The sequence below is a fragment of the Anser anser genome (assembly GCF_964211835.1).
Source record: "Anser anser genome assembly, chromosome: 3".
Taxonomy (NCBI): Eukaryota; Metazoa; Chordata; class Aves; order Anseriformes; family Anatidae; genus Anser; species Anser anser.
In genome coordinates this window covers 3,892,877-3,918,206 of record NC_139722.1, presented here as the reverse complement: position 1 = coordinate 3,918,206, position 25,330 = coordinate 3,892,877, and the positions used below count along the sequence as shown (strand labels likewise).

The 25,330-nt window shown below is 51.0% G+C and overlaps 3 protein-coding genes across 3 annotated transcripts in view; all 3 read right to left on the bottom strand.

Annotated features, from left to right (window-relative positions):
* Positions 1 to 25,330, bottom strand: part of TRAM2 (translocation associated membrane protein 2) — a 118,173-nt gene that overhangs the window by 31,473 nt on the left and 61,370 nt on the right. The gene's annotated exons all lie outside the window — the stretch shown is intronic.
* Positions 1,114 to 4,305, bottom strand: LOC310896055 (interleukin-17F-like). Its single transcript, XM_083827896.1, has 3 exons — positions 3,764 to 4,305; positions 2,621 to 2,859; positions 1,114 to 2,040 (listed from the first exon to the last, which is right to left on the bottom strand). The coding sequence occupies exons 1-3, from the start codon at positions 3,788 to 3,790 to the stop codon at positions 1,803 to 1,805; spliced, it is 504 nt and encodes a 167-aa protein (XP_083684022.1). The 5' UTR covers positions 3,791 to 4,305; the 3' UTR covers positions 1,114 to 1,802.
* On the bottom strand, positions 14,507 to 25,231 carry MCM3 (minichromosome maintenance complex component 3). The gene is made up of 17 exons (XM_083830748.1): positions 24,947 to 25,231; positions 24,647 to 24,759; positions 23,908 to 24,116; positions 23,428 to 23,558; positions 22,566 to 22,804; positions 22,093 to 22,201; positions 21,313 to 21,466; positions 21,098 to 21,229; positions 20,155 to 20,363; positions 19,564 to 19,738; positions 18,931 to 19,057; positions 18,466 to 18,616; positions 18,108 to 18,248; positions 17,606 to 17,709; positions 17,267 to 17,349; positions 17,022 to 17,097; positions 14,507 to 16,226 (listed from the first exon to the last, which is right to left on the bottom strand). Exons 1-17 carry the CDS (start codon positions 25,025 to 25,027, stop codon positions 16,028 to 16,030), a joined length of 2,433 nt encoding a protein of 810 aa, XP_083686874.1. The 5' UTR covers positions 25,028 to 25,231; the 3' UTR covers positions 14,507 to 16,027.

Here is a 25,330-nt window from a genome sequence, read left to right as displayed (position 1 = left end):
TACGGCTGCTTGTAACTGAAGGAGATGGTTTCCCCGCCACGCCGCCCGGGGCTTGTCTTACTTGGCTCGGCGAGGCTCCCAGGAGATACACCCTGCTTGACAAACAAGCATTGGGGGGAAAGGTTTGGACCCGATGACTCGTGAATTATGCGGGGGGAGAAACAAGGAGGCCTCCTGGGGTCTACCTGTACCTAATCTAAAGGGGCTTAAATGCGGCTGAAATGAAATATGAGTGCCTGCACGCAAGGTTACCCAGGTATAAATGCAGGTGAACTAGGAAATAGAGACTTCACGCCCTCACCAGCAGAAGAAAGTCAGAGGTAACGCTGGATCTCGCCACATTTACATGAAAGATGAAAAAAAAAATAATAATAATAAAACCAACCACCACGAACTACAACAAAATCTGATAAGATAACAGACAGCAAGTCTGAACTGCCAGGCTGTGCTCCTTGTATAGCTGGGGGAGAGAATAATACTTTCAACAACAGTTCCACCATTCCTGAGACAGATCACCTCAATGGGGCTGTTTCTTGCTTTTTCCCTTGATGTTTGGACTCCTCGCCCCCTGCTTTTAGGTCAGGCTGGCTAAGGAGCAGTGAGATGAAGCTGCCTTTGCTCATTTCCCTGCATTCCTGCTCAGCCAGCCATCCAGCTGGTGGAGGAGAAGGAATGGAGAGGGCATGACATCTTGGTTGGAAGAGGACAGGACAGACTTTTCCCAGCTCCCATGAACCGGGCTAGACCCCATCCCAAATTTCAGCCCTGCAATGCAATGTCCCCCACCTCTTTTCCCACCGCCCCTGGAGACCCCCCCACTGGCTCCATTGCCTGTGTAACCTCACTTCATTGTTTTCAGCCCTTTTTTTGCATCTTTTCATCTGTTTAGACTGCAAGTTCTCTTGCCCTCCCTCCTACTCATACCACTGCACCAGACAAAGCCTGATCTGTGCTGAAATCTCGCAGTGCTATTCAGCACAAACCCGTTCCCTGTCTGCTTTCATTTTTAGCTATCATGAAACAACACTCTTTTAAATAAAATACTGATTTTATTTTATTCAGCTGATAAATTATTGAATAAATACACATAAACATTTACCAGGTTTTGGATACTCTCAGCACATACAAAGCCATAAATACAGTCATAAATAGAAAATATAAATAGAAATATAAACACTTATTAGTTCTTTACTGTTTTACCACTCAAAGTGGGATCAAGTCTCTCTCAGATTGCTCTGCAATAAGTCAGCAGCTGCTGACTCCGTGGACAAAGAAGTCCATGAAGCAGCAGTGACAAAAAAGCAGAGTGTGATGAGCACCAGGCCTGGTGGCACTTATGCCAGATGTACACTAGAAGAGGGAGCAGTGACGGCTGGAGGAGAAAAAGGGGATGAGGAATGGAGGGAGAAGGTGCAGGAGTGGGGATTTTTGTGACAGTGTTGACTGGCGTCTATATATTTGGGCAATTTACGGCCGAGATCACCTTTTGAAACTGTAATTCATTTGATTCACCAAACTGATATGAGCTGCAGTGAAAAAAGAAAGCACTGCTTTACCCCCTCCCTGCTTGCTGTCACAAACACAACTTTTCCTCCATTTCCCTTTCCCCCCTCCACCATTATCTACTGGCAATTCCCGTGCTAAAATCCACAAATGAACAACAAGAATCAGTACTCTCAGGTTCGGAAAGGAAAAGTCACGCTGAATTCCTGGGATGCAAAGTGGGCACCTGGGATTCCTCCTGCGAGGTGTTCATAGGAGAGACCCCTTCTTCCCAGTGCTGCACCCACTGCTAATTCCTCCTAGGACTGGTAGCGGACGACCGGAGCAGCACACGTGCATCCCACCGTGATGAGCTTCTTCTCCAGGCGGTAGGTGGGCGGGCAGCCCTGCTGCTCCCGGCGGAGGACGAGGATCTCCTGTTTGATGGGGACGGAGTTGAGGCTGTGGTCCTCCTGTCCCAGTGTGTTCACACAGCCGGAGAGGCGGCACTTGGCATCAGCGATCACCTGGGGGAAGCGGTTGGGGTCCTCGTCGAGCCTGGGGACAGGGACACAAAAGGGTTTTATGAGTTTGCTATTTGCCTGTGCATGTGTTTTGGTAGGATCTTTTTTACCTCCATGAAAGCACTGTACCATTTACCTATATATCTTCATTATGAAACATGACAAAAGAATTTCAGCCTCCTTAACATTTTTAGAACTATTATCTATGAGTGGAATCAATGTTGGTAACTACTATTGCCACATCTCTTTAGTATATGAATGGAGTGGAGCTGATTGAAATATGGAACTGATAGCAACTGGACCATTCATATTCATTTGTTTTAATTTCAGCATTCAAAAATTTGCTTCAGTCAGGAAAATGTAAAATTACAATGTACTGACATTCTTCTTTTCCTTGACAAAGACTGGCGATTAGAAACCATTCCAATTATGTCCCTTTGCACTGCAGTTTATTGTGAAGAAACACCACCCAACACCAAAATGAATGTGTGTGTCAAGAAGAGCTTGTGATATTCACACAACTCCAGGCATATACTAAGAACAAACCATTTTTTACCACAAAGGACAGCTGTGTAGCACAGCTATTGCATTTTAGATACTATCTAAAGAGTTACCTGTAATCCCAGGGAGCGAGAGACCGGTTCCTGACATCATGGATCATCTTAAAGGCAGAATCTGAACGGCTGATGCGAATGTCAACTTTCACCGTTGTAGGGAATTTGGGATCCTTCTGGCAGTCTTCATTAAGCCTCTCAGAGCCACTGTGCTTGCTGGGTCGAGGATGAGCTACCCTCCCGTGAGGCGAGCTCCTTACGGTGAGTGCTAGAACCAGCACCAAAAGGAGTGACCTGAACTGGAGGAGAAACAGGTATCATTGTCTCTGCTCAGCTGGGAGAGAGCACGAGGAAGCATGGCTTGACTAGACTGGACCATCAATGGGCAGTGGCTGATCTTCATACTTTCATTTGGGTGAGCATGGAAAAATAGTGCAAGTATGTGAATAATACTCATCGTAACAGAGGCTAAATTCTGATTCAAATGCTGACTCATAGTTGGCACTGCACCAATAAGACCATCTCTCCAATGAGCATCCTCCTCCTCCAGAGACAAACAGCGATGTCTTTTGGTCTACAAGGTGGGGTAAGGACTCACCTGACCCCATCCCTAAGCTTAGACCTCCAGGTAAGCCTTATGCTGTCCTAGGCCAGGAAAAGTTGGCCACCTAGAAGCCACTTGCTGGAAATAATGCTTTTTTCAAAGAAATCTGATATTCTCGGTCCATTTCCAGGAGCAAGGGTTTCAGGAAAAAAAAAAAAAAAAAAGATAAATGCAAATTTTTTAAGAATATCCAGAGTTGACAGTGCTGCAAAATACTACCCAGGCTGGAATTTAAGAATAAAGGCATTCACTTCACAGTGCCTCCTCCTTTTCTCTTCTCAACTTTCAACAATTTTGATAGCAAGTTCTCTAAGAAAAGGCCTGTCTCTCCCAGTCGCATATGATGCCCTTACAGATAAATAACAGCCCGCTGCCTCCCCAGCCAGGCTGGTCACATCTTGGACACAGCTTGCCTCGGCAGTCAAGAACCAAATCTACTTGCAAAAGCTTAGGTCAGAAAGCTGTATCAGACACCTCACAACCCATTCAGTTCTCACTAAGACCAACAAGAGTTGCTCCTACACCACGGGATCTGTATTCAGCTTTTGTCTTGCAGCTAATAGGATATCTGAGCACTTACACCAGATATAAGGACTTACCACTGCAGCGTAGCTGGCAAAAGCCATTGCAACCTCTCTTCTGCTGTAGGCGAGCGCACACGGTGACAGAGCACACAGGTTCTTCTTCTCCGAGACCTCTTTCAGCCTGCGTGTGCCTCAAAGCCAGTCGTGGTGCCCTTTTTATAGTGCAGTTCAACCACTACCACCTTTTCCATTGCATAAAGCTGGCTTACCTGACCCAAGGTTAGGAGTTGGTATTTAATTTATCTAGCCCACTTCCTTCCGTCTACCCCCAGAAATGGGAGGGCAGGTACCACGTCATCAGGATCCCAAGTCAACTAACACAGTTTGTTCAGACAGATAAAGCGATAAGGGAAAAAAAAAAAGAGAGAAGAAAAAAAAATGATCAGACAGCTTTTTTTTTTTCCCTTCCCCGCTTTCTAATATTAATGTTCTCTCACCACAAACTCATCTGAAGAGACAGGTCCACGTGCCTCACACAGATCAAATGACAGAGATCAGAAAGCTGCAAAGTCAGGCAGCCAACCAGGGTTTCAAAATGAGGACAGGACATGGGATTTCATGCTTTAACCTCCTTTTGCTTCAGTTACACGATCCACCCCTACGTTGCCTAGGGGATCCCTATGTACTGAAGTGGATGGGCAGGGGAAAAGTAGATGCCCATGGGAAGTCCTCCTGGTGGGCCGCAGGGTGCAAGGAGCTGGGAGGCTTTCCCCATTCCTGTCTGAGATCCCATGTTGACACATTCTACAGTTGGAAAACCCATGCACACCCTGTCAGGGCCCTTTGGGTACTACGAGGCCTTACTGGTCACAACCAGCCTCGCCTTGGGCCTCTCTCCACAGGAGCCCCATTTTAGCTCAGCTTTGGGCCCGCTGTCCCTGCCTGAATTATACTGTAGGAGTGTTGGTCTCCGGTCCCAGCTCTGACCTTGCCTTCTGCATAGACCCTGGAGCAGCTTTTCTCCTGGGTAGGCTCCTTGGACATGCGTGGTAGGCCATCTCCATGGCCCTGCTGCACTGTGTTTTGCCTAGGCCTCCTCTGGGCAACAGGAGGTCTAAAGGAAATATAAAGTATTTGTGAGCATTTTCTTTTTTTTTTTCCTCAGTTTAAAGCAGGAGAAAGGACTCTCTTGTCCATGAGTCACCAGAGATCAGCAACAAACTGGAGGAGAAAGGCCAGTGCACATGCTGTTTCCCCAGAAGCATCCTCAGCTCTCAGGTGCATGGTGTAATTTTGGAATTAAAGCTATTTTTATGGCCAAAAAAGTCCATGAAACCAGTCTGATCAAAATCTCTGTGGAGGAATGCCCTGAGAGAAGCCTCTCCTGAAGCCATGTAACCAAGCAGAAAAAAGAGGACTTTTCACTCAAATTCGTCTTCAGTCCTCCAGAACCTGGAGAAAATCAGGAGCCTCTTAGAGATTCACTGCACTTTCAAGCCAAAAGGAACTAATCAGGTCCCTGCTCAATCACCTCACTTGAATATTACTGGCAGAAATCTTCATCGGCTGGTGCTTTATGTCATTGCAGGATGTTGTTATGATTTTGTGGTCTGATTTAATGACAGTTCAGAGACCAGCAACTCATCTCAAGTAAATTTTTTGTATTTCAGGTTATTAAGTTCACTTAACTTTTAATTTCATGACACACATTCCTATTTTGACTGTTCATATCTATATATCCACGATGCATCTACTGAGGTGTGGAGCATGGAAGACCAGAAGAAGGTAAAATTACCAGAAACCCACTTCTATAGCTGAGCTTGTAACCCCCTTTTTCCCCTCACTGATTGCTTGCAACGAAGGGAAAAGGGCATTGCCATGAGAATGGGTTGGATTTGGCAGGTACAGGGCTAAGTGGAAATTGCTACGTGCGATGAAGCAGTGACATGATCATGCCAAATGCTGGCTTATTAGCCCTGACCACCACTTTCCACTCACATCTTCTGTCTTCAGCAGCTTACACCTTCAGCAAGGATTCCCTCTTTGACAAGGTATTTCCTACGACTGAGCTTACCTTCAGCTGAAGGTCGCTGAAAATTTGATCAAAAAGAGGTCACCTAATAAGGAACATCACAAGGAAGGAAAAATTTATCTTAAAATCATAATTACAAAAAGCTATTCACTCCTGTGTTTCAAGGGCTTGGAACAGGGATAGGGACGAAGACTTGGAAATCAAAGAGAGATTTTTAATTTTATGTACAAGAACTCTTGTACACTTGAGTTACGTTAAAAAAACAACACGTTTGCACTGTGGGATTCACGATACATGTAGGTGAAGGTTTTCATAATGCTGCAGGCATATGTGGTGGCTTTTTTTCAGATTGGGTTTGGATGCCACATCCGTTTAAGTTCCTCTGGACATTTCAAATTTAAGCCTCCACAACTCATGTGAGGCACCTGTATCTCCTCCAAGGAGATGTGGACCAAGGGGGCAGAAACTAAAAGTACTCAAATGCATTTACTCCTAGAGGAACAACCTCTGACAGTTCCACTGATTTTCCTACCAGGCAAAGCAAGTGACATTTCCCAGCTGCTTCTCTGCAGATAGTCAGGAGTCAATGACATGAGCATTTTCTGCTTTGGAAGTCCATCCCTACCATGCAGGATGGACCGACTAGAGGGAATGGCCTCAAGTTGCACCAGGGCAGGTTCAAGTTGGAAATGGGGAGACATTTCTTCTCAGAAAGAGCAGTCAGGCATTGGGACGGGTTGCCCAGGGAGGTGGGGGAGTCACCGTCCCTGGGGGTGTTCAAGGAGAGGTTGGACGTGGTGCTTAGGGACGTGGTTTATTGGGTGACATTGGTGGTAGGGGGATGGTTGGACCAGAGGATCTTGGAGGGCTTTTCCAACCTTAATGATTCTGTGATTCTGTGACTGGGGAGACAAGGTGTGGCTGGAATCCTAATAAATGTATAGGATTTTTTGGGAAGTATTGCTACTCTGCTACTCTCTGTCCCACCACCACCTCGTCCCATGGATGGGGTCCAGTTGACTCAGAGTTGGTGTTGACACCTAAGCAAGCCCCTGTGATTCCTCCTATGAGAGGGGACAGTGTTGGGGGCAGATGCCCAAGCCAGCTCAGCTGAAGCACATCAGAGGACCTTCCGTAACCCAGAATGGAAGAAATGGCAGAAAATGAGATAATGGGGCTGAAATAGGGACCCCCTCTAGATCCCAAAACTAAATCCAATATTTCAGAGCTGAGCTCAGCAGGTCAGCTGAAGCACAAGCCCAGGGCAAGGCTCCTACCTCCAGCTCGTACTCTAGCCTCACTGCCCACTCCTGGTTTTTCCCTTCATTGCGTGTGACACCATGAAGTCACCTATGTTCTGCTTCAGAAAGCTGACGGCACTCACCCGCGCTACCCTGGCTGGGTTTGCTGACAGTGCTTTATCACACCAAAAAGGTGCGTGACCAAGCTGCCGACCGCAGCCCGGAGCCGTGGACTGGAAAGAGCAAGTGTGGTTGACCGAGCGTGCCACAGATGCCGGCAGCAAAAAATATCTCTGAATGGGGCCATCAGTATGTACTGCCCCAGCACGACAGCAACCACAGCCCTGTGTCATCGCAGCCCTCGCTGGGGACTGATGGCACCACCAAGCTCCCTCTACGGGCGTCGTCAACCTCACTTTTGGCTTTCACGCCCGGCTTGGCTTCACGCTTTGGCCAGGGCTGTGGGTTCAGTAAGAGGCAGGGATTAACTGGTGCTGCTCGCACCAGCTCGGGGATTTCAGCCCTAATCCTGCACTGTGGGCGCTCACCCGTCCTTCAGCAGGCAAGCAGGACATTCCGTTTCTAGCAGCAATAATCCTGCTGACAGTGGGGTGACTGAGGATTTACGAAGTGTAAGACAAAGGGATGCTAGGGGACACAGGCACTCTGTACCACATCACCCAACCCAAAACATGGGGCAGGGCCAGAACTGGGATTCCTGTTCTTTCACCCATCAGGGATGAGACCAGGGGAATTGTTAGAGTCACACTCGAGAGGAGACAGCAAGCACTGCATGAGACCAAATGCCTCGGTGGCTCAGGTTGGAATCACTGGCCCCGTACCCTTATTACTTGCGATCTTCTCTTGTAAGAATCATGATGACCCTCTAGAAATTGCACGCTCCCCATTTCCCAATGGAAGCTGAAGGTTATGCTCTTATCTATTTCGCAGAATTCAGCTGAAAAGGTCAGGTGCTGCCCTTGGTCCCACTGACGTGACCAGCTTTGTAATCTGATTTTTTCCCACCGAGGTAAGATTCGGTCAGCACGTTATCAGGGCTGCTCTGGGGAAAGCCCAGCAACCTCTTGCTCACATACAGGCTCTTCCTTAGATAACGTAGGTTGCATTTGCATTTGTACTCTGCACACTGCTGTCTGGTAGGTCTTCCCTAGGTCAGACCCCCAGAGACATGGAGGTAGCTGGCCTCCTGTGCTTCCAGATCCCTTGGAAAGTTTGGGTCCAAGTGCTTCTTAGCACGCAGTATTCTGGGATGGCATCCCACCGCCAAAGGAGGTGGTTACAGAAACCTCACAGGCTTCTGCAGAGAATTGGGCTGGAAAGGATCATGAAAAGGAGCTTAGTGCATCTGCCGCCTCTTGCTCAGCGTAGCAGCACCTCTGCCTGCATCAGGCCCGATCGGTGACTGTCTAACCTGCTCCTGGAGATCTGCATGGTACAGTTCAGCTCACTGCTCTCCTCTGTGTGTGGCCAAGGCGAAAAAATAAATAAATAAATAAAAATATTAAAGCTTATTTCTATTTTCTCTGAAACAACCATGACTTTTGGCTTTTAGACAGCATTTTAGACATCATATGGGGGTCCTGACAGCAGCATGACATTGTTGGCTCAAGTTAAGATTGTGATCCACTTGGTCAATGCCAAGTCTCTTCCTAAAGGATTATTCTCTCCCCACCAGCCTCCTGTCTCTGACTAAAGTAGCTGATTTTTCTTCCTTCAGTTCAGCAGTTTGTACACATCTTGACTGAACTGGGTGTTACACATTTCATATTATTTCCTCAGTTCTATCTGTGTCTTTTGGATGTTCACGGCCCTTCTCAATCAGCCATCACCTGCTGCTATTAGCAGGAAGATATTATTTTCCCATGCCCAGCCTGCTAATCAAAGCAGTGACTAGTACTGGTTCGAGGCCAAACCCCTGGGGGAGTCCTGCTCTGTTCATCCTCCCATATGACAACTACACTCCAAGTAGGGTTTTTCCAAGCAGGTGTTAGCCCACCAACTTGTAACTTCACTTCTAGAACACTTTTTTTTAGCATGCTTATGAGAAAGTGATGCGCAAATTTATCAAAAGGCTTAATAACACCAAGATAAAACACACCTGTGGTTCGTCTCCTAACCACAAGTCCCATAACCAGCCACTGAACAGCACTGGGGTATGATTTGCTGTATAGTTTTGTTATCTCTTTATTGCATACAACTTTTGCTTTATTCTCTGTCCCTGCAGCTGTCTGGAAACTGTAGTTTTCCCTGTTTTCTCCATTTTTTTAAGCCACATTTTTTTAAATTCTCTTTCCAGTTTCCTTCACCTGTCCTCCAACATTTCCCTAACTGGGTCCAGTATACTCATTCAGTTCAACTGACATCAGTCATCTAAAATGTGGAGCTGAGCTTGACAATTTAGGCTTACTCTAGACCCAAACGAGAGGAACAGATGCATTTAAACCACAGCTAATCTCTATCAATCGTAATCCCAAATAATTGTAATGCCTGCAGATGCTCAGACTTAGTTACATCTACATAGCATATAATCATGACCTATAGGAATCCAAAATTTTCTTCACCTGGCTTGCATTTAATAGTGTTCCTTCAAGATATATATATATATATTTCTTTCAGGATGTCTTCTTGTGGGATCTTGCCTATTGAACTCCTAATATTGCTCAACTAGGTTTCTTCAAAATTGCAATCTTTATTCTATGGTCTCCATCCTTTTCTTTCTAAGTATCACAAACTCTACTATCATTTTCATCCACTCCGGAATTTTCAAAGGGTTCTACATCAGCAAGAATGAAGCCTACAAATGAAATCTCCTCGCTCTTTCTCTTTTATGAAAACAAACAAACAAACAAAAAATCTCTAACAGATTCCAGGGACTTCCTGGGCAGTTTGTATCTGATACACAACAGAGTTTGGGGTAGTCACAATCCACCCAGTCCTGAGCTCTCAGTGGTTTAGTCAAAAAGCCTCCTAAAAGATCATCTTATCTGGAAAGCCAGCAAAACATCCCTGCATTGGCACCATGATGCCACTACTTTCAGGATATCCAGAAGAATGACAAAAATCTTTATAACTGTCCATGTCCTTACAGGGACAAAAGCTCCCAGCCTCCAAAATGTGGTTACAACCAAACTGCTCTTTGGTCCATGCAGACCCCTGAAACATGGCCAAAACTTGTCTGGGACAAGGCTAATTAACCCCATCAAAACTGTGCCAAGGACCAAAACAATAACAGAGACAGAGGAGGTACAGTGCCCAAGTCTGTGCGTTGACACTGTGAGTTTTATTAGTGCAGACAGAGCTTCAGTCCCCACGTAGATGAGCATCCAAGAACTGGATGACCTCTCCTGTAACAGCAGATGCAGGCTGCTTGCAGGGAGCTGATCTCCAAGAACTTCTCCGTTTTGGAGCTTGTAAGTCCAGGTCTTCCATTAATGGTGTTAGTTGACCATTCACTGCCAAGACAATTTTCTTAATGTGGACAGAAAGCTGATGTTTTTCCTTTCCCTCCTACTCCCTCCTACCACTCTTCCGCCTACTGCCACCATAATTCACCAGCCCCTCATGGGAACTCTTAGATAAGGTCTAAGACTTAGGAAGGTGAACTTCCTTTGGCAGGGAAACTACACGTTCGTTTACCTAAAGCACAGCCCTGCAGAGAGCACATGAGGGCGTATTTCTTGGTCTGACCTCAGCCCACATGGGCCAAAGTGTGGCTAAAACGAAGCCACATTTTAGGTATTCCCAGCCTTCGCAGTGCCTCTGCCTACATGGCCTCTTCCCCTGGCAAGGTCCCTCAGCGCAAGAAGGACACCAAGGCCCTGGAGTGTGTCCAGAGCAGGGCTACGAAGCTGCTGAAGGGCCTGGAGCACAAGTCCTGTGAGGAGCAGCTGAGGGAGCTGGGGGTGTTTGGTCTGGAGAAGAGGAGGCTCAGGGCAGACCTTATTGCTCTCTGCAACTGCCTGAAAGGAAGGTGTGGGGAGCTGGGGGTCGGCCTCTTCTCACAGGTAACCAGTGATAGGACCAGAGGGAATGGCCTCAAGTTGTGCCAGGGGAGGTTCACGTTGGAAATGAGGAGACATTTCTTCTCAGAAAGAGCAGTCAGGCATTGGGACGGGTTGCCCAGGGAGGTGTGAGAGAGGGAGTTAGGAGAATCTTATCAAGTAGAGATAGAGCGCTGACGGCATTAAACTAGGGTGCTACTTAGTGTCTTTGCTAACTATGGTGCATTGTGCAAATTAACTAAAGCAAGAAGCCTTGGGCCCCTTACCAAGGTCAGTCTCCCAATAAGATAGTGAGCCTATCTTAAGACACTGGTAGAAACTGGTCCTGCAGATGGACAAGAGCCAAGGAGCAACTGAGTCTGTGCAAAGACAAGAGGTCAACTTGCGGTGACGAGCAAGAGTCATCAATCTTCATGCCCACGATCCCCGACGACCACCACCAGAATACACTGCGCAAGCGCAGATGGGAGGAGTTTATGGAAATGACTCCTTGGAACCAATTTTAATACGAAGCGGGGACAGGTTATGAATACGTATAGGCGTATTGTGAAACGTCATGCATGTGTAACTCTTTACTGCACATAACCAAGGCAAGTTGCCGCGTCAGGCACGCACGACTTTGGCGGGACTACCCCGTGTGCTGCCCAGCGCTGAATAAACACACCTACTTTACAATCTTACTGATTGTGGAGTCCGTTTTCCGCAAGTCAGGTGGTGGAGTCACCATCCCTGGGGGTGTTCAAGGAAAGGTTGGACGTGGTGCTTAGGGACATGGTTTAGTGGGTGACATTGGTGGTAGGGGGATGGTTGGACCAGGTGATCTTGGAGGGCTTTTCCAACCCTAATGATTCTGTGATTCTAGCTTGCAGCTGCCTTCTGTTCCCTCAGCTGCTGAGTTACAGACGCTTCTGGCACAAACTCATCTCTCCTCATGCATGTGGCCGGGATTTACTCCCGCACTTCGGAGCGGGGATGCTGGAAGGCCTGGAGGCCAGCGGCCAGCTGCCTGCTCATCCCCCGGGCCCCACCAACCAGCCACCATAACCATCCACCAGCCCCAGCAGCTTTCCTCCAGGGTTTCCTCTCCCCTTGTCAGCAAAGACCCCTGCCCAGGGGCCTGAGCAACCGCAAAGGCCCTGCAGAGGGAGGGAGCTGACTACTCCCAACCGTCGTAGGCCGCCGGATGGGAAAATAAACCTGAGGTTTGCCTACCCTGGAGCTCCCCCTGGTGCCTTGTGCTGGGAAATACAATATTTCTCCGCCCGTAGGGACAGGGAACACGAAGGCCGTAGGGGATGGGGAAGGGGAGGTGGCTCCGAAAAAACCACTTTCACCACATGCTCTCTGCTGTGACCCACGAGGAGGAACAGCCTCCAAACTTCAGGGGAGAAGTGGGGAGACAGGAAAGAGATGAACGTAACCCCAGGCCTACAACAAGGCAACACAGGCGCAGCAGAAATCAGCAGGGAACGTTTTACGAGCGCTGAGGCAATTTCCCAGGAGAGAAAAGCTGGGTGGGTGCTGTAACCCTCCGTCGTGTCACAGGGAATTTGTGTACAGTGCAAAGGCTGCACAGATTGTGTTTTAATCAAGTTTATACTAGAAAGATTACACAGCGAAACAGCAACAACTTCATCTCAGGCCCAATCTCTCCCTTCCCAGATAATATGGGGACACCTCCACCGCTTGTGGAAGCTGCATTTGTCAGGTTAAATTTCCAAGATTCTGGATTTTTATTTTTATTTTTTTCAGAGCATGCAGGTTATTTGTGGCCCCCAGTCGGGGAAATGGTGGTGTCGGTGCAGTGAATGGTTTTGGATGTCACACAGACATGGAAACACACGGCTTTGTAGCTGCCCTTTCACTTGGGCTGGAAGAGGCTCCCGTTTCAGGCTCTGAGGATCCTCTCGTGTTGAACAACCTGGTGATCATCGCAGGCGAAAAGGAAGGAGATAACTGCATCAGGATATTGCTCGACTCAGAGAAATTCATCAGTCAGGGGACTAGCCCAGCCTTTTTGTCCTGTGTTTGGTCCCATCTATTATTCAAGGTCTGAAAAAAGCAGGACTCTGACTGTAGTGTCATATGTTTCTCATATGTTCTCATATGTCTCATATGTTCATGTCATATGGACTTCAAGATTCAGGTTTGGAGGATGCCCCAAGGGCTTAGCAGCCTCCCCAGAGTACCCAGCAAGCTTTTCCTACTGGTATACATCAAAACCAGCTTTGCAGATTTTTTTTTCTTTGCTACAGCTTCCCACATGCTTAAAAACTGCTTCCCCTTTGCCTGGTCATGCTGCAGGGAGGACAAAACCACACATTTCACTTCCCTGTTTTTATTCTGGCACTGCGAGATATATATATATATATTATTGGCAAAGAGATCAAAGCTGGCTGGATGCTTGCAAAGGGTGGAAACGGACACCCTTTGAAGAAAATGAGGAAAAGGAAAGCACTTTCCCCAGCACATTTCTGTGCTGGTTGTGGATTTTGGTCCCCAAAATACATGTGGAAATACGCCGCCAGTTGGTGCTTCCTCCTTATTTTTGGTCTTTGTTTTAAGGGATGTGTTTGCATGTGTATTTTTTTTTTCCTCCAGCCTGTACATTGTAGCTTCCCTTACAGCTGTGCCATCAGGCTTTCTCATCCATGATCCTCATGTGGATCCTGGGGCTCCTGGACACCACGTACGGGTACCCCCACATGATGCCCAGAAGGTAAGGGCTTGCATAAGCCCCCAATTTTTTTCCCTTATTGACAATAACACATCCCCCTTATTGCATTTGCACCCTTACTGGTGCACAAAGATGGTCTTTAAGGTCCTTTTCAACCCAGGCCGTTCTATGATTCTATGATAAAGCTTGAGCCCTCAAGACCTTCTTATCCAGAGCTATTTGTGAGCAGCAGGATTCCCTGGAGATCAGGAGTGGCTTTTAAGGAATGAGAGGCATGCTAGGAATAAGGTCTTAAACTGTTTTTTTTTCAAACTGCAGCAAAGCTGATCTGCCAAATCCTGCACGAGGGAGCAGACATCTTACAGAATTGCTGGCTTTTGGGATTTCCTGGGGGGTTGAGGCAGGTAGATTGGATCTGTGGAACCAGGCAAGGCTAACAGCAGATTTCGATCTCCATTTACTGAATTTTTATCTAGGACTGCACGTTTCCTGCTGCTGAGGGTGCTCAGTTGAAAGCACATCCTTGTTCATGCACAAGTCGGTAAGAAAACCAGATCTACCTCCAGCAAAAGGTGTCTGGGTACATTTGCTGCATTACTCCTGCTCAGGGACTTCGTGACACAGAGCCAGCATGGCCTTAGCCACGCAAGAGCCAAATGTCCTGGTTTAAGGGGCAGGAGGGGGGTCTGCATTCATCAGCCACCCACCCCCAGGACAGCTCTGCAAGGTCCTGGTCCACCGAGGTCCCTGCAGAGGCAGGGTGGGGGGGTGATGTGCCCCAACCCACCCCCGAACCCAGAGTCAGGCAGCAGCCTGAAGGCTTTTTATAGCAAATCATGTGAGAAATGGTATCTAGATGCATTTTATTATTCAAGGTGATATTTATGGTGTCACTGACACAGAAATGAAGGCACATGAACGATGCAGATGCCCGGAGAAGGGCAAGGACACCAGCACAAGCCTGCGGTGCTCAGGGCCTTCTCCAAAACTTAACGTCAAATTCACCAAGACAAAGTTTAAAAAATAAAAATAAAAAAAAATTAAAATCCCAAACCTTCAACAGCTCTGATGACAGAGACAGGTTTGACCACGTGTTCAGCTTTTCTTGAAAGCCAGCCCTGGCCATGAAAGCATGCTGGTTTCTAGAAATATCCCATCTCCAGGAGGAATTAGTCACCTAGACATTCCCAGAAAATGAAACAAACAAATTGCCCAAGGGCGAGGGAAGGCTTTCACGGTTGAGTAGCTTGTGGTTCTCTTCCATGGGACTCAAGAACGGTTGCAGCAACACAGCCTGGGCAACGTACAGGGGATGTAGGATCCCAGGCCCCAGAAGTGCTTCTTAAAACCCTGACCTTTCTTAGCTACAGGTTTCCTCCTATTTTATATTCATACAAGAGCCACCCCAGACTAGAGAAGGGCTGGAGACCTAATCCATATGCAGTGGGGGCACAGCTGGGCAGCTCAGAGCATCCCAGGTCCTTCCCATCAATTCCGGGCTAAAAATCCCAGCAGGGCTGCACAATCCAGCAATGGAGCTGACCCCCGGGCAGTGGAGCAGATCAGGGTGTACTTGCTCCTGCATGGCCAGAAATTGTCCTCCACAAGGCTGCTCGCTGCCAACAGGACAGGCATGAGGCGTCTGTGCCTGGGAGAGAAGCAGATCTAGGCTACGTAACTGGGGAAATAAAGGGGTGAAAAAAGTGGGGGAAAAAAGCTTCACTATTAACAGTGAGTTTCCACACTGCTTCTTACCACCACTGCTATTGTATGTTGGATTCTCAAACCCAATTTTTTTTTATTCAAAGGCTGAAACCATTACCACCAACTGGGGAGCTTGCACATGGTTACACTGAGGGGGGAAAAAACATTTTTTTAATTAAATGATAAAAAAAAAGGAGGTAAAAAGGCTCCTTCCAGTCTGGGAAGTCCATGGTAGAGTAAAAATATAAAAAAGGATGATTTACATGGGCAAAAGCCCATGGGAGTCCTGCACTAAACCAAACTGTCCTTGAGTAAAATCAGCCTGAGCTCCCCAGCTTGCATAACCAAGACCAAATCTAAAAACACTTTAAAACCATCAGTAATGTGCACATAAATTCTTCCTTTTGGCTACTTGCAAAACCAAACCTCTTTCCAAATACTCCAGCAGCTCAGAGGTGGCATGTCAGAGAGCTTTCAGATTTCCTGGCCTCTTTGGTGCCAGCAATGCACAGCGAGGAACAACTAAAGTGCACAGGCTCAAGCTCCCCAAAGTCCAGCTCAGCCAGCTCAGCCAAATGAAGCATTCAGGAGAGAGATGAAGGTAAATACGAAGAGTCTTCAGGCTAAAAGTCCGTGAGAAGTCGGGTTCTTCCGCCTAGAGGCTCAAATTAAGAAGATAATGTCATCGGACACCATGATCTGGTTGTCATCTTGCATGTGGGCCAACGCCAGTTTCACTTCAGGCAGCGAGAAGGGCTCGGGGTTGTCGCGGTTGATGGACTCCATCACGCTCTTCAGGCCCACGGACTGGGCGTGGGAAGCTTTGAAGACCTCCAGGAGCGCAGCCTTGAATGCTTTCAACCTAGGTGAGAGGTAATCCCCATCAGAGACCAAACACAGGCCCTTCCTCTCCCTTCCCAGCCAAGGACATCGCAGCCCTCGACCACCCCAGAAGATCACCCAGTAGGAAAACCAAAAGCAGAGCTGGGAACACCCACCAGAGGTCTGCTCCAGAGACCTGGGTATGCCCCTAGAGCTGCTGCACCCACCCTGCACGTCTCCAGCCCATGGATACCAGCTCCAGGCCTGGGGCTAACCCAGCCCTGCCTCCTCCTGCTCCCTCTCTGCACCCAGTTGTTCACATCCAGCTCCAGCGTCTGACTTGAGGCATGGTGTTATTATTCAGAGCGCCCTTCAGACCAGCTGAGGTGCAAGTCCCCTGGCTGAAATCCAGCTCTCCAGGATACAAACCAACAGTTTTGGACAAGAGTTTGGATCCACCAGCTCAGCTCCAAGCAGCATCAGAGTCTAAGCAGCAGCCTCGTGACTGCAGGTAAGAAGGGAGCTGACTCTGCTCGCATCCCAAACAAAAGGCAGCAGCCTTAAGGTGTTGAGAGCTGCAATTACCAGCACCTCGGGAGGTACTGAGCAGAAATCCCCTCTCCAAATCTAACTCAGGCTGCCCCTGCTTGGCTCACACAGCTGGGAAGATGCCACCATGCAACCCAACAACACGCTCACGGCTTTCTGCAGGAAAAAAACCCTCCCACACCTCAGCTCTATGGGTATCAAAGCAGGGAAGGCCCAACCAGCTCATCCCCCCATGGCCCAGGCAGGACAAACACCTCCTCGTGCTGCTTCTCCAGCCCCCGCTCACCTCGGATCAGCCAGCTCCGGCTTCTTCGCTTCGCCAGAGGCCGAGGCTTCGGGCGTCTTGGGTGTATGTGCCTGGACTGGAGGAGGAAGAAGAGTTATCTTCAGCCTGCCCGGTGCCCAAACAACCAGAGAACCAAAGCACGAGCTGCAGCAACCAAACCAGGCTGTGCTCAGCCTCTTTGGACGGGGTGGGTGAACCCAAACTCCCAGGAGATACCACATGCCAACGAAACCCCACTGACTCACCCTCCGGCATCTCCTGCTCGGCGTCGCTGAAGTCATAGGGGTCATAGGACTCTTCCTGGCCCTCCGTGCGTGCCTTCTTCCTCCTGGGTGGGGGAAGAGGAGGTCACCCCCGATCCAGCCCAAGCACACACCTCAGGAGACCCCCCCCCCAGAGCTCTTGCAGGACCACACGGGGTAGTTGTGGCCTGCGGGTAAGCCCAGGACTCATCCACCACCCCCTAGTCACAAACGTTGAGTTTTAGGGCTGTCGCCAGTGGCTCCCCTATTACAAGTTTGGGCCAAACGATCCGCTGGGTTTAACAAAACACGGAGTATTTCCCCAAGGCCTGCCGTAACTACCTTTGCTTCCTGCCCTCCTCTTTGGGCTGTGTCTCCTCATCCTCCTTCTCGGTCTCCGAGTCCTCCTCCACCTGTTTTTTGCGCTTCTTCTCTTTCTCCAGCACCTGCACAAGGGTGGCAGGCAGGACTCAGCCCTCTTTCAAGGTGGACAGGATCCCATCCCTCTGCTTTCCAAGAGCATCACCCCGTTTGCTCCCAAAGCAAACTTGCCCCCTACAAGACCCATCCTCCCGAGCTTCACCCATCCACACGGACCTGCTGTGAGTTTTGGGGCTCACCAACCTCCCACACAGCCTTATTCCGCATTGCCAAAGCCTCCTGGAGGTATTTTTGGGGTCTCTCAGCAGTGCATGCCAAGAAGCATCCCTTCCAACCGGGCAGAAGGACACCAGACCCCACCAGCAGCCCCATTTGCTCAGCCTGCACTTGTTGACCACCCAAATCTGCCCCTTTTGATGACCCCTGCGGGATCCCACAGCCACTGAGGGACGCTTTCCCCCACCTTTTTGAAGTAGGCGAACTGCACCAGCTCCAGAGCCGCCTCCGCGTCCTGCAGATCGACCGTCTTGTTCATCCTGGCCTTGGCGTGGGCCGTGGAGAGGCGGATCAGGGTCTCCAAGGTACGGGCCGTGACCGGGGAGGTCTGGGGTGAAAAAAGAGGCGGTGGTGAGACAGCAGAGCCCATGAGGCTGTGACCCCCTAACGCAGCATCTGGCTCACCCCTTTTACAACCCCAAAACGGTCGCATCCAGATGACCTTCACCAGCCTCTTCCAACCTCAACCACTCTCTGGTTCGAGGTGGAAAACACCCGTAAGGGGAGAAGTTTCCCTCCTCCCGGCACGAGTAGAAGGAGCTCACCCTGGCGATGTCCGAGCCCATCTGGTTCTGGCTGCGCAGGCGGGAGTACTCCTCCGCTATGTAGTTCGCCGACTCCTGGGTCAAGACGGGCTTAATCATCTTGGCTACGTGGATGTACTTCCTCATGAACTCCATGCTGACGATCTTCTCCCTGCGGGACACACACACACACACCCACGTTCTTCAGGGGAGCAGAGGGGACGAGCAAAGGGTGCCTGCAGAAGCAACGCTGCACCCAAGGAGGGCACTGCCCTTCGTGGGCATCCAGGCACGTGGAGAATTCAGCTCCAGATTCCCCGTCACCCGCCTCACCATCATTCTGACCACACGCCTTGCTGTGGACCACCTCCAGCACCCCTGTCCCCAGCAGGGAGCCACCAGCCGGGTGCTCCAGCCAAACCCGTAGCGTTTTGGCATCAACTCGTCACCCCCAGAGAGCTACGGGGGCACGGGACAGGGACTCACTTGCGGCGATTGGGGCCATGCAGGAGGTCATCGTGCTTCTCGTACACTTGGAGCTCCTGTTCCTCCTCCTGCGCGAAGTCGGGGTCATCCGTAGCCAGGATCTCCACGGCGCTGCCCAGGGGCATGGCTGCAGAGGGGAGGGTTCCCAAAAACAGAGTTTTAGCTTCCCGTAGCCAGAAGCCACCTAACTGGTAGCACTCAGCAAAACCACAGACACTGAACCCAAAGAGCTGCCAACAGGTGACAACGCAGAAAGGACAGCTACAAGTCTGGGGAAGAAAAGTTCGCCAAGGACTTCCAGCAATGTGTGGCTGCTCTTCCGATCTCCACCTCAAGACAGACTCAACCCAACAGCTCTTCTGGTGCTCCCACCCAGAGAAGCTTGGGTTGTGCCTCAACACAAGGATTCCGACCATCTGCTCCCCCATCACCTGAGCCACACCGCCCAGGACAGAGATGGGCACCAGCTAGAGGAACGATGGACATTCTTTACCTCAAGGTCGCAGCAAAGAAATGACCAACATCCCACTCAGAACAAGGGTCTGGTCTCTTCTCGCCCCAAGCAAAAGAGAAGCAAGCACAGGCAGAGAAACCCCCTAACTCCTGGGCTCGCAGACACCAAGGGTAACTCACCGTCCCCATCCTGCTCGTTGGGGTTGCGGTAGCGGTGCATCCGCAGGACGTGGTCCGAGATCTCCCTGTCCTGCTCGGGGTCCATCTGGTCCAGCACGATGAAGAGCAGGTCGAAGCGGGAGAGCAAGGAGTCCTGCAGGCCGATGTTCTCCATGGGCGTCTTGTACTGGTCGTACTGCAGGAGGTTGAAATAAGGAGATGCAATAAGGAGATACGCGAGACTCTCACAATCCAGACAGTTGAACACTGAAGATATCACGCTAACCCCAGCCTGCTGCAGCACTAAGGCCGCTTTTCCCCATCCAGGAAGATGGGTGTAGCTCTCACTTGCAAGGAAATCCCCTATTTTTTGTGGTCCTAGGTCAAACACCAAGCCTGGAGGTGACGCACGACACCCAGGCAGCGCTAAGCTTCGGCGAGAAACCCCACAAGCCCCAGGAGATCCAAGCAAACAAGTTCTCTGCCCCAAGCATCCCAGTCCCACGCAGAACCACATCACCATTTCTGGGGGACCTTTGGGGTTTCGGCAGCTGCCTCCCCCACAAAGAGGGCCCCCAGCAGCCTTCCCCACAGTGGGGGCCCAGCACTCACCCGGCCGTAGACGGGGTTGGCCGCCGCCAGGACGCTGCAGCGGGAGTTGAGGCGAGCGTGCATGCCGGCCTTGGCGATGGTGACGCGGCCCTGCTCCATCACCTCGTGTATGGCCGTGCGGTCGATGTCGGACATCTTGTCGAACTCGTCGATGCACACCACGCCCCGGTCTGCCAGCACCATGGCCCCCGCTTCCAGGCGCCGCTCACCTTGGGGTGGGGGGAGAAAAAAGGGGTCAGGACACCGCGGATGAGAAGCAAGCCCCCAAGGAAGAAGAAAAGCCCCAGGCTCCCGGCTGTCAGTCAGGCCCCACAGGGGGTACACCTGGTAGAACGGGAGACCACCATCTATCAGTGGAGAAGACACCCCTAAAAACACCATTATCCTTGCCCTCAATCATCCGGACAAAGCAGGTCCTGCAAATGCCACCGCAGAGAGGACAAGTCTTACGAGGAGCGGCTGAGGGAGCTGGGGTTGTTCAGCCTGGAGAACAGGAGGCTCAGGGGCGACCTTATCGCTCTCTACAGGTACCTTAAAGGAGGCTGTAGCGAGGTGGGGGTTGGTCTGTTCTCCCACGTGCCTGGTGACAGGACGAGGGGGAATGGGCTAAAGTTGCACCAGGGGAGGTTTAGGTTGGATATTAGGAAGAACTTCTTTACCGAAAGGGTTGTTAGGCATTGGAATGGGCTGCCCAGGGAAGTGGTTGAGTCACCATCCCTGGAGGTCTTTAAAAGGCGTTTAGATTTAGAGCTTAGTGATATGGTTTAGTGGAGGACTTGTTAGGGTTAGGTCAGAGGTTGGACTCGGTGATCTTGGAGGTCTCTTCCAACCTAGATGATTCTGCGATTCTGTGAAACAGCAGGGCTGGACCTTGTAGAATCCCTCCCGGGTATTAACCAGCATCCCACCACCAGTTCCCACTGGGAACCAGCCCGCTCCTCACCGGTTTCTTGGTCGGTGGTGATGGCAGCAGTCAGACCAACGCCGGAGGAGCCCCTGCCGGTGGTGGCAATGGCGCGGGGCGCGGTGCTCAGCACGTAGCGCAGCAGCTGAGACTTGGCGACAGAAGGGTCTCCTGAAACGGAGAAGAAGATTTGTTAATAACCACCACCTCGATCCCATGAAACCAAGCTCAGCCTCTCCTCTGCCCAGCCAGACCTATCAGCAAGATGTTGATGTCCCCTCGGATGCGGCTCCCGTTCTCCAGGATTTTCTCCACCCCTCCCAGCAGCATGCAGAGGATGGCCTTCTTGATGAACTCGTGCCCATGGATGCTGGGCGCCAGGGACCTCGCCAGCTGGTCAAAGATATCCTACGGCAGAAGAGGCAAAGCACAGCCCGTAAGACAGACTGTAGCAAATAAAAACGAGGAGCAATTCTTCACAAGCGCATTTCAGCACAAAAAGAGATATTATTCCTATCACAGAGCCACACCGAAAGAATATTCCAACATTATTCTGTTAAATAATGCTTATCAATGCAGCTCTGAAGCCCTAGACCATCCAGCAAGCATCAGAAGCAGCAAACCCCATGAGAGTAAGGTTTTATCCTTTCCACACTATAAAGCAAAGAGCTAAACAGAGGACCAGGCTGGGGCTGACCCCCATTCCCTCCTTAGCCCAAGGACTGGAATTTTGCTGCGTTTCCTTTCAGATATCCATGTTGTCATCTCATTCTGTTCTTGGATTTAAGGAGGGAAGATGGAATTCTTCTTTAGGAGAACTTTTCTGGCAGCCAGCTAGCAAAGTCAGGGCGCACACAACACCGCCAGATCTCCATCTCGACAGCTACACACAGCAGAGCTGCCAGCAAGCTCTGCTACCACATTGGAAGCAGCAACAAAAATCTAACAGGAATTGGCAAAAGTCTAAGCAGCAACGCAAAGAAAGCAAGTGGAAAATCCTAGAAGGCAGGCTCTGAAATAAGACAAATAAATACCTTGGATCGACTCTTGCTGAACCTCTTGATCTTGGCCACATCAGTAGCGGAGTAGAGAGGCCGAGCGTCTTTGCTCATCTGCTTCACGTGGCAGGCAATGAGGATAGTCCTGGGAAAGTGACACAGCCCTGATCACACACCTGCAAACCTCACCGAGCCCATGGGGGCCACAGCAACGACACAGCAGAAACTTGCGGGGGATCATCTTTGGCTCTAGGAAGTCACGGAGAGGGATGGGAAGCTCCAAGAGCCGTAATCCCTCTGTCTGACTGCACTGCTCCATCTGTGGAGCTTCTTTAAGAGCACCCAGCCCACCCTGCGGGCAGCTGGAGCTCAAAACTCAACACTGATCCCAAGGAGCAAACCATTTCCAAGTGATTTCAACCAATATTTCACCCGGCTCTGGGGTGGCTGCCCGCCTGCCCTGTATCTCCTCCTCCAGAGGTGTGACCCTGCTAAAAAGGGATGCTCACCTGAACGTCCCCGAGGTGTAACCGCCTTTCTTTCCCGGCAGGCAGCGGTACGTGCCGACCACCTGGATGCGGTCCCCAGGCTTCACCTTGTCCACCAGGTCGTCGTCCAGAATGACATCCACCGAGCGCGGCAGCTGCCCGGCTGGTGCCTTCTCAGGCATCTCCTGGATGGTGATGGTCTGGTGGTCCTTGTAGACCGAGAGGCCAAACTCCGTCTCCAGGGGGTTATTCTCTTCATCCTTAAGGAGGAAGTAAAAAGATTTGTGATGGTTTTTTCAGGAGCACAGGGAAAAGGGACTGCATCACCCAGAAGACTACTGCAAGGGGCTGCTTTACCAGGACTGCCAGAGCCCGGGGTTCACCGGCTCCCCCGATCTAACGCTGCCAGCACTGCTGGTCCATTAAAAGTCCCTCCAAACCCTGACCCTAGCGCAGGCGGTGGTAACACATCACCCGTGCAGAAGGTGTGGGCAACGCGGACAATACTCAGGTCATCCTTTTCCTTCCTCCATTCCTCCTCTGCCCGAGGGTCCGTGTACCCTCTCCAGGGCAGCACGGACGTGCTCGCAGGCCCCAGAAGACACAAAACCGGCTGACACCCCACCGAGAAACCAGCTGAGCATCCTACAGCAGAACTAAGATCATAATTGACATTTGCGAGTGAGTCCGGTGACCAGCGAAAACCTTTGTCATCTGTTCCTAGGAGTTTCCTCAGACCACCACACTTCACGTGTGATGTGTCCTCTCTGTACTCCGAGGCCACGTTAGATGAAGAAGCCCAAAGGCATCTGAGACCCTCGGCTCAGAGCAGGCATGTTCTCCCCAGAGGAACCTGCTGACACCTCCCACGAGGCCACCTCACCTTTGTAGGGTAGACAGAGCTGGACGGGAAAGCATCCAGGGACGTCAGGTCTGTGTACCGGCGCTCGATGGTCTTCTTGGTCGCGGGGCAATAGTGGACGCTGCGGACGACCTTGGGACGGACCAGAGAGCCTGGGTTGGGAAGGAAGAAGAGTTGGGGGCAGGAAAATCCCAATCCACCTGGTTGTCAGCAGGCAATGCCCGACGGGGTTGCCACCGCTTGGGACACGACCTCTGGCAACCAGGGTCTGTTTTGTGACAGGATTTGCCGAGTTCCTTCCACAAAGACCACCCCAACATCCAGATCTTCTGCAAGTTCCCTGTCCCCCTCGCTCAGGTTGTCCACCACTGGTGGATTCCCCATGGACAACCCTCCCAAACCTGGTGGTAGAACCCCTCCACGCCCCTCCACAGCAAACACCTTGACCTCCTCAGCCTGCACAGCTACACCACGTGCACCCGGACAAGTCCCCCGGCTCACATTTCGTCACGATGCCCTCCACGCAGACAATGCAGCTCAGGAAGCAGGCGGTCAGCGTCCGCGGCGAGACGTGCTTGGAGCCGAAGCTGCCCTCCAGCCCGATGTAGAAGTCCTCGTACTGCTTGGCATAGGTGGCGTCGACGGAGGCCACGAAATCCTTCAGAGCACGCTGGAAGGCGACGAGCTCCTCAAAGGCGTTGTTCAAAAGCCTGCAACAGAGGGAAGGGATGAATGACCGGGAGCTGCAGGTACGCTGGCAGCCCCTTTCTGCCCTCCTCCACAAGCAGCTCTGGCAAAGCACTCAAAGCTCTTCCAGGTGCCTCAATGCACTCAAAGTTTACCGAGAACGTGAGGCAAAAATAATCTAAGTTCCTAGTCACCAACAGCCAGGAGCTGAAAACGAATCAATCCTATCTGAAAGACTTCTGAAAAAGTATCAGTCGTATCCGAAAGACTTCACGTGTACTTAAACAGACCTACAAGCTCACTCAAGAACACCCCAAAATTGTAGAAACAGGACGATTGGCATCACGCAACTGCTGCTCACTGCAAACACTCAAAGTCTTTCTGCCAAATGAACGAGCAGCAAGCTTGGAAGGGATAGATGTGACGGGGAAGGAGAAGGCCCTTCCAAATTTCCAGGGGCCCCCAGCTGCCCGTGGAGCACGGGACAGGGTCTGGCCCTTCTTGGCCAAACCTCAGGGACCTGCAAAGTGGCGGTGTGCCCGGCCCCACGCACCGGCTGGCTCTCTTCTCGTTCTTCCGCCGCAGGTCGTTGATGCTGACCAGGAGGCGGTACTGGTTGTCGCTGATCATGTCGCGCACCTTGCTGTGGTAAACCCCTTGATCCTCCTGCGGGAGAAAAAAAAAAAAAACACCAAACCCCCCCCAAAATACAGGTTTGCATCAGCTGTGCTGAGCAGAAGATGCGGGGGGGGTGGAGGGAGGGGGAAAGGAGGGGAAGGGGGGTAATCCCCACCACCGGGACGAAAGGATGCACCACCCCTTCCCCCCCATCCCAAAGCACCCCGCTCCTCACCTCATCGTCCAAAAAATCGAGGTAATCGCGCTGCGCCTCCCGCAGCTCCGCGTCCTCCAGCCCTCCCGCCGGCGCCGCCATGCTGCTGCTGCTGCTGCTGCTGCTGCTGCTGGGAAAGGCCGGGCAGGCCCCGGGGCCCCCGCCTCCGGTGTCGCAAGGGGAAGAAGAAGCCGGGGAAACCGGTAAAAATGGGGAGAAATCGGTAAAAAGCGGGGGGCACCGGCTAGGACCCGGCCCGGCCCCAAAGCGCAGCGCAGCCGCCGCGCTCCCCGCTTGGCGCCAAAGCCGGGAGGTTTCCCGCCAGCTGCCGGGCGCCAGCCAATGGGAGCGCAGAGGGAGGGCGCGGGAGATGACGCGCCAAAGCGCCAGCCAATCGGCGGCGAG